We start from the raw sequence: 9,188 nt of genomic DNA on the forward strand, positions 1-9,188 counted from the left end.
AACCAGCATCACATTCTGCATTTAGTTATCATGTCCTTTTAGAAACCTTTAATCTGGAATCATTCCTTTGAGTGTTTTTTTTTTTGTTGTTTTTTTTTTTGCTTTTCATGACATTGATCCTTGAAGGATATAGGCCAGTTGAGAAAGTCTCAATTTGGGTTTGATGTTAACTTTGATCACTTGCTTTAGAGGGTGTCTGCCAGGTTTCTTCATTACAAAATTACCAGTTTTTCCCTTTGTAATTGATGAGTAATCTGGAGACAATTTGAGACTACCCTCTGTGAGAATATCCTCTTCTCCATCTGATTTAGCTACTGGCTTTAGCAGTCATTAATGATTCTTGCCTGAAGCAGTTATTACTATGGTTGCAAAACTGTGATTTTCTGATTCTGCCCTTCTTTTTGTGTATATTAATTGGCATTCAACTCTAAAAAGAATCTCTTTTTTTTTTCTCTCTCTGTCTCTCATCAGAATGGACTAATAGATTCCTTTTTGATTCATTTGAATCATTTTGATTCATCTCAGATTTGGTTTGGTTTGTGAAAACCCCTTTTTTTATGGCTCCTCTGTCCTTTTCACTTGTGTCCATCAGTTTTTGAGAACCTTCTTTCTTTATGGCACAACAAGATGCTCCAGGCTTGTCTTGAAATATTTGTTCCCCAGTCCTAAAATCAGTCATTCTCCAAGGAATCCTTATTCCTTTTTGTAGAAATGGCATTTGGAAACCAAGTTCTGTGCTCCAAGTGTGTTCATTGGTACTGCAGTGGGTGTCATTGCTCTGTGTTTCAGGAGCTAGAGAGAGGAGATGAGTGGGTATAACTATATGTAAAATCCCATCCAGTACCACAGGGATCTTCCGTGCCTTGCCCTATTCTACATATGTGTCTTCCATTGCCCTGGATCTCAACAACACTAACTGTCCTACAACAAAAATAATTTCAGAATATCTACACCCATATCACTACAACAACAAACCTACTGGGAGGAGTTCAGGACTTCTTTGTCAGTTTTGAAAGATAGTAATTATTACAACTGCTGGGAAAATTGGTTTCCTAAATTTCTTCATTTTTCAAGTCACATAATTTAGGAAAGTTAAGTGACTTTCCTGAAGCCACACAGTGAACAGGTGTATAAGCAAGGGCTACAAGCCAGAATTTTTGACACCATGGTAATTGCTTTAAGGATTAAAATGAAACTTCTAAATTACATAGCTGCATTTCAGAAAAGACAAAAGACAGTGTCCTTCTCCAAAAGGTATTTTCACATTCAACAATTCTGATGTGAACACCAATGCCTTAGTTCCTCCCATAGACATTCTGATCTAATTGGTCTGGCTGTGGCCTGAGTATAGGGAGTTTTAAAAGCTCCCCAGGTGAATATAATGCATAACTAAGGCTGATAACCACTGCTTTAGCTTTTAATGAGAATAGCAGTGGCCTCTGGGTTTAGCTGCTGCTTTGCATTTTTGTCAGTTCCCAGCTTCAGTAGCATTAAAAATTAAATTTCTGAACATGGGTAGAGAATATTCTGGAAGAGTAGGCATCAGAAAATCCTGCAATGTTGATGAGCCTCTTGAGAGCAGGATCAGCGTTTGCCTTTTCACCACCGTGTCTGCAGCCTAGCATGTGAAAGATGCTGGATGGTGTTTTATAAATGAATGAATAAATGGCAGTGTAATGGGACTATGGAAACTTTTTTTTTTTTTTAGTTTTTAGGCTTTTCCATATTTATTGAATTTTAAAATTATATATATATGTGTGTGTATACATACACACACACTCACGCACACACACATATATATATTCAGAAGGGAAGATAGTAAACATCCTTAAACTGTAAAATGAAATCCCAGTGCAGAATGAAATCCCAGCCTAAGGTGTATGTTGATGTGCTGTTGGCAGGTGGGCCCAGGAGCTCATGAAAGACACTTCGTGCTCTGAGTTACACACTGACAGGGGGCAATACCATGAGCCCTTATGATGTACCAGTGTATGCTGGGCATATGAACTTGCATCATATTATAATATATAATGCCTCCTAATTTGCTTAATTCAGGGTTTGTGAAATATTTCCATAAAGTCTTTGTGTCTTTATGGTATACCTGTGATATAGATGTAGTTCTGGTTTTACAAATGAGGAAACGGAGGCTCCATGAGGTGAAGGTTTTCACTGAGCTTCAGAAGAGCAATAATTTTCTGTAGATCATATTCCCAGTGCTGTGTTCCCAGCGCCCAGCACAGTAGATGGCACACAGATGCCCTATAAAAACTGATGAATGAATGGATGGATGGATGGATGCATATATGTGTGTGTGAATGGGTGATAAAGCTGAGACTCAAACTCAGATTGACTCCAAGTCCCAGTGTCCATAATGCAGCATTCCCAGAGGAGAAGGAAGAAGGAGTCCTATATGAGAATAAAGGGAAAGATCTATAGAGAGAAGAGACAGTAAGGGATAAATTGTAGTAACAGGTTCAGAGATTTGGGGAGGAATTAGGGATTATGGGTGAAGCAAATGAGCATGACATTTGGAGGTAGGATGCCTATAGTCAAGTCCCAGTACCGTTAACTAGCTGTGAGATCATGAGCGTGTCAGGAAACTTCTCTGAGATTTGGATTTAAATTTAAATCCATTTAAATCCAAATTTTTAAAGTGGGGTCAACATGAAAAAATGCTCAACATCACTTGGCACAAATCAAAACCACAATGAGATACCGGTCAGAATGGCTAAAATTAACAATTCAGGAAACAAGAGATGTTGGCAAGGATGAGGAGAAAGGGGAACCCTTTTACACTGTTGGTGGGAATGCAAACTGGTGCAGCCACTCTAGAAGACAGTATAGAGGGGCGCCTGGGTGGCTCAGTCGTGAAGCGTCTGCCTTCAGCTCAGGTCATGATCCCAGGGTCCTGGGATCGAGCCCCACATCTGGCTCTCTGCTCAGCGGGAAGCCTGCTTCTACCTCTCCTACTCCCCCTGCTTATGTTCCCTTTCTCGCTGTGTCCCTCTCTGTCAAATAAATAAATAAAATCTTTAAAAAAAAAAAGTATGGAGGTTCCTCAAAAAGTTAAAAATAGAACTACCCCATGATCCAGCAATTGCACTATTAGGTATTAATCCAAAGGATACAAAGAGTGATTTGAAGGGGCACATGCATTCCAATGTTTATAGCAGCAAAATGTCCACAATAGCCAAACTATGGGAAGAGTCCAGATGTCCATCAACAGACGAATGGATAAAGAAGATGTGGTATATATATATATACAATGGAGTATTAGTCAACCATCAAAAAGAATGAAATCTTGCCATTTGCAATGATGTGGATGGAACTAGAGGGTATTATGCTAAGCGAAATAAGACAGTCAGAGAAAGACAAATATCATGTGATTTCACTCATGTGGAATTTAAGAAACAAATCAGATGAACAAAGGGGAAGGGAAGGAAAAATAAGACAAAATCAGAGAGGGCGACAAATCATAAGAGACTCTTAAATACAGGAAACAGACTGAAGGTTGCTGGAGGGGAGCTGGGTAGGCGATGGGGTACCTGGGTGATGGGCATTAAGAGGACACTTGTTGGAATGAGCACTGGGTCTTATATGCAACTGAAGAATCACTAAATTCTACCTATGAAATTAATAATACACTATATGTTAATTAAATTTAAAATAAAAATAAATTTAAAAATAAGTATTTATGGATTAAAAATATAAAAAAAAATAAAGTGGGATCAATAGTACTGCCTACCTCCTTAAGAGTGTTGTGTAGATTGAAAGCAGTAATATACACAAACATAATTTGTACATAAATGTTAGTTATTATCACTGTTACTTTGGGTTTGGTGCATGAAAGGGTTCCTAGAGATCACCACATTTCAGTTTCTCATTTTATCTCTTTAAACACGAGTCACAGCTGGTCTTTGTATTTTGGAAACAGCCCAGCATGTATGCAGCAAGTTCTTAAAAGTTAGGAGATTGTGGAATCAGAATTCTACTTAAATTCCCGGCACAAACTAATAATCATTTTTGTAAAGCTTGAGTAAGATCCTTTGCCTGGTTCCAAGTTGTCATAGTGTTGGCTGTGTTTACTCTCCTGCAGTGAAATGCAAGAAGTGTGAAATTGAAACCTACTTGTGAAATTTCAAAACATCTTTGTTTACTCTTGGGCACTAACCACATTTGTACTTATAACAAACAATGATTAATCTTAATCATTGACATGTAAGTAGTACCTTAGTGAGTGAACGTATTTTGCTTTATTCTCTGTTCTTGTCATTTGGTAGTTTCTCTTCCAGTGAAAAAACCGAATGTGCTTAGAAGGTGGGAAGGAGAGAAAAGATGGCACAGTGGGAAAAGCCAGGGCTCTTCAGGCTTGGAGTCAAAGACTTGGATTCAAGTCCCAGTTCTGCCACTTGTTGGTTGTGTGACTTGAAAAAAAAATCACTTAACTGCTCTGAACTGCAGTTTGTTTGTCTGAAGAAAATGATGGGGCTATTAATACATACCTAAAAATGTCACTGTGGAGATTAAAGGAAATATATACCTGCAATTTCTTTAACTATTAGGAAGGTTAATGGTGCTATCAGTCAAGGTCATTTCCACTAAAGTCACTGAAAACAGTAACTCGGGACACAGGAATTAGAGGCTACTCAAAATAGCATTCCTCTGTGTCTCTCTTTTTGCTTCTGTAGGTAGTTCTTCATTTGCCAGCAAACCCACCACGCCAACTGGATTGGGTGGAGGATTTCCACCTCTCAGCTCGCCGCAGAAAGCATCTCCCCAGCCCATGGGGGGAGGGTGGCAGCAGGGAGGTGGCTATGGCTGGCAGCAGACACAGTCGAAGCCACAGACCAGCGTCCCCCACTCGTCTCCCCAGAACCGACCCAACTACAACGTGAGCTTCTCAGCCATGCCTGGGGGGCCGAGCGAACGTGGGAAAGGATCAGCTAATTTGGGTAAGGATGATGGTGTGTAGCCTGACCAGAGGGTAGCCCGTATTGTCATACTACACGTATGTATGTGTGTGTGTCCGAAGAAGGAGACAGAAAACAATTCCAGTGCTTTCTGAGTGAATCTTACAGCTGTAGAGGCACACCGTGATCCCTACCTCCCACTCTGTGCCTGAAGTACCTGGGTTTACCATGCTCTTAACACTTGCGTTATTTTGTGACTTGCGTTATTTTGAGACTTGTCTGTCTCTTTCCACATGGAGACCGGAGCGAGAGCAGGGACTGTGTCATGTTATCATTAGCACCTAGCTTAGTAGCTCTAACTGAATATGGAGTGGATATGAATGGAGGGGTGGCTGGTTCTTGAAGCTGTTATTCCTTTGGAAGAGGGGGTAGGAGAGAAAGGTTGGAACCTTGCAAGCACTGTTCATATTTGCCCTTGGATCCTGATTAGAGGAGTGTGTACATCTTGGACATTTGGTCCTGCTTATGCTCTGGTTGGTGGATGTTTCTGAGATCATTCGGTTTTCTGTGATGGTTTTTTTCCTCTCTCTTCTAAGAAGAAAGTTAAAAGAACACAAAATGGGCCAACAACTAAGGCTAGAGGATGCTCTGGAAAGGACTCTTTCTTTTCCCTTTTTTTTTTTTTTGAATGGGATTCTTGATAACAAGGAAAAAATAATGTATTTTGCCTTGCGGGGATGGTTAATTTTGAGTTTCTTAAACAGCCTATTATAATGTATTTTACATTTCAATTGATCTGATCATACTCAAGAACTAAATGTATAGATGTTTAGGGACATGGTGAGGAAACAGGTCTTTCTCTCTGTGGAACATGGAAAAGGAAATTCTACTTTTTCTAGTAACTGTAGCTAACATTGAGGGCTTACTATGTGTCAGGTGCTTTTCCAAGCAGTTTCATGTATTATTTCATATAATCTTCAAAACCAACCCCATGTTGTAGATTAAAAAAATCTATGACAGAGATAAATAATTTCTTTTTTTTTTTTAAAGATTTTATTTATTTATTTGACAGAGAGAGAGAGATAGCGAGAGCAGGAACACAAGCAGGGGCAGTGGGAGAGGGAGAAGCAGGCCTCCTGCCAGGCAGGGAGCCTGGAGTGGGACTCGATCCCAGGACCCTGGGATCATGACCTGAGCCGAAGGCAGACACTTAACAACTGAGCCACCCAGGCGCCCCACAGATAGATAATTTCTTAAGTCCATACAGCTTGTAAGTGACAAAGGCAAGATTGGAACCTAGGCAATGTTGCTCCAGAACCCTTCTCTTTAACTGTCACACTCTACTGGATATGACACAAGTGCCTTCTCAAAATAATAACATGACAGGGATTTTTTTCTTAGGAATATGTAACATCATGTTTGTTCTTTGGTTAGCAGTGGATATTGCTTAGACAATTCCATAGAGTCTTGTGGCTTTCCCTCCATTTTTGTTTTGAGTAGATGTAGGGTGATTGGCTTCAGTCAGCAGATATTTATGGACCATCTTCAGTGTAGAAAACATTGGGGATTATGGCAGTGAACAAGACAGACAAATTTCATCATCTCAGACCACTTACATTTTAGCATGTGCATGTGCGGATGTGTGTTCAGAATGTCTTACAGTATAGAGATGACAAATGGGTTTCATTTCACATGCCAACTTTGGTTGATGGGCATTGACAGCATGGATTTCTGTGTTTTTGTTCTGTTTTAATGTAATAAACATTTAAAGAGGCACTATTCTAAACCCTTTAAGATGTTAAATTATCAATTCTCACAACAACCCTATGAGGTAAGTAGTATTGTTAACACCATCCCTGTTTTACAGAAGAGGAAACTGAGGCATGCAGATGATAAGTGACTTGCTCCAAGGTTACATTGGCCAGTAAGTGGCAGAGGTATAATTCAAGCCTGGGGAGTCCAGCTCCAGAGACTTTGCTCTTTGCCACCATGCCTCTCCAAACATTAAGAAAGATTGTGAAGCCACAAGCAGACTTGGTGAAAAAGAGCACTGTTGTGAGGGACTCAAACTGTCAGCTGGGTGTGGGCAGGAAAGCAGTGGCATCTGTGGACTGCAAGTACCCAAACCCAGGTGTTGGTCCCATTGCTGATACTAACTAGTTGTATGACTAGGGCAGGTGGGGTTGGGGGGCATCACGAATATCCTCAGCTATGAAAAGATGATACAGTGGGAAAGGTGTTATGGAGTTGGATTTAGTCTAACAATCCAGCCTGGAGTCCTATCTTTGCCACGGACGTGGTATATGATTCTGGGCAAATCTCTTAGGTTCTCCAGACCTCATTTTCCTCATCTGTCAAATGGGCATGACAGTCTCATACCTTACTCATTGGGTAAATTTAAGGAGTAAGAGGACTAATGCATGTGAAAGCACCTTGGAGACCCTAAGTGTTATGAGGTGATAGGATTTTATGTTTAAGAGTAAAAATTATAGGGGAGGAGCAAGATGGCAGAGGAGTAGGAGACCTAAATTTCATCTGGTCCCAGGAATTCAGCTAGATAGTTATCAAACCACTCTGACACCTACAAACTCAACAGGAGATCGAAGAAAAGAATAGCAACAACTCTCTGAACAGAAAAGTGACCACTTTCTGGAAGGTAGGACATGCGGAGAAGTGAATCCCAGGTGATATTCAGGAGAATAAATGGTGGGGGAGGGGGCCTCCATCAGCCACTCCTGGCAAGTGATAGAGCCCCAGAGCACAAAATCAGAACTTTTAGAAGTCTGCTTCCCTGAGGGACGTTGCTCCAGTGGCTAAGCAGGGGGTGGAACCCTCACTGGGACAGTGTGGTCTCAGGATCCTTGGGGTCACAGAAAGCCCGGGGATGCCTGAGTGCGGCAGAGCTCCCAGGTATCGGAGTGGGGAAGCTGGCTGCAGAGACAGAGCCAAGGAGTGGGCTCTCAGCTCAGGGTTGCCATAAACCGTGATCCATGGCACAGTCAGGCAAGTGGTCTTCCAACAGGGAACCAACAAGCAGCAGATCCGGGAAGACTCCCCTTCCTCCCCCAGGAGGAGTGGCGTGGGAGTGCACCACAGGAATCTGCTGGGTTTGGAGACTCCAAATGGGGTCGTGTGCCAGAGACAGAAATGCTCGGTCACAGGCCGGGTGAGCATGGAGTGCGGCCGAAGACCGGGGAGACGGGAGCGATTGCTTTTTTCTGGGGGCTCACTGAGGAGTGGGGCCCCAAGTTCTCGGCTCCTCCGGGGCCATTTTTATTCTCGTCCTCCAAAGCTGCATGGAAAGCTTGCAGGGAACAAAAGCTCCCAAGAGCAAACCCAAGCAGATTACCTAGCCTGGCCCGGCAAGGGCAGGGCCACCTCCAGCAAAGACATTTGAGAACCACGGCAACAGGCCCCTCCCCTAGAAGATCAGAAAGAACATCCAGCCAAGACCAAGTTTACCGATCAATGAGAACGGCAGAACTCCAGCACTAGGGGAATACAGCACAGAGAATTCATGGCTTTTTTCCCATGTCTTTATTCTTTCAAAGTTAATTTTTTTAATTTTCTTTATTTTTTTCTTTTTCTATTTTTTTTACATTTTTCTTCTTTCCTTTTTCAACCAACTTCTTATCAATTCCTTTTTTAAAATCTTTTTTGAATTTTCATCTTTATAGTCATATTCCATCCCTTCATCATATTTACCCTTATTTTTGTATATATATAAGTTTTTCTTTCTTTAAAATTTTGGGAGGCAGTTTCTTCTAACAGACCAAAATACACCCAAAATCTAGTGTGTGGCTCTGTTCTATTCACCAGCCTGATCATTTTATTTTTTTCCCTTTCTTTTCCCCCCGGTTTTGGGTCTCTTCTGATTTGTTTAGTGTATATTTTTCTGGGGTCGTTGTTACCCTTTTAGTATTTTGTTCTCTCATCTATTCTTCTCTGGACAAAATGACAAAATGGAAAAACTCACCTCAAAAAAAAAAGAACAAGAGGCAGTAACCACTGCTAGGGACCTAATCAATATGGACATTAGTAAGATGTCGGAACCAGAGTTCAGAATGACGATTATAAAGATACTAGCTGGGCTTGAAGAAAGCATAGAAGTTACTAGAGAATCCCTTTCTGGAGAAATAAAAGAATTAAAATCTAACCAAGTCAAAATCAAAAAGGCTATTAATGAGGTGCAATAAAAAATGGAGGCTCTAACTGCTAGGATAAATGAGGCAGAAGAAAGAATTAGTGATACAGAAGACCAAATGATGGAGAATAAAG

General features: G+C 41.1%; 1 protein-coding gene across 2 annotated transcripts in view; it reads left to right on the forward strand.

The window, feature by feature from the left end:
* Window positions 1-9,188, forward strand: part of DNAJC6 (DnaJ heat shock protein family (Hsp40) member C6) — a 36,419-nt gene that overhangs the window by 20,064 nt on the left and 7,167 nt on the right. For both annotated transcript variants that reach the window (XM_081818563.1, XM_081818564.1), the window contains exon 12: window positions 4,689-4,952. In XM_081818563.1, coding sequence (XP_081674689.1) covers window positions 4,689-4,952 — 264 coding nt within the window. The remainder of the gene's footprint in view (window positions 1-4,688; window positions 4,953-9,188) is intronic.

The sequence above is a fragment of the Leptonychotes weddellii genome, chromosome 4 (assembly GCF_054177405.1).
Source record: "Leptonychotes weddellii isolate Sample4059 chromosome 4, ASM5417740v2, whole genome shotgun sequence".
In the NCBI taxonomy this organism is placed as follows: Eukaryota; Metazoa; Chordata; class Mammalia; order Carnivora; family Phocidae; genus Leptonychotes; species Leptonychotes weddellii.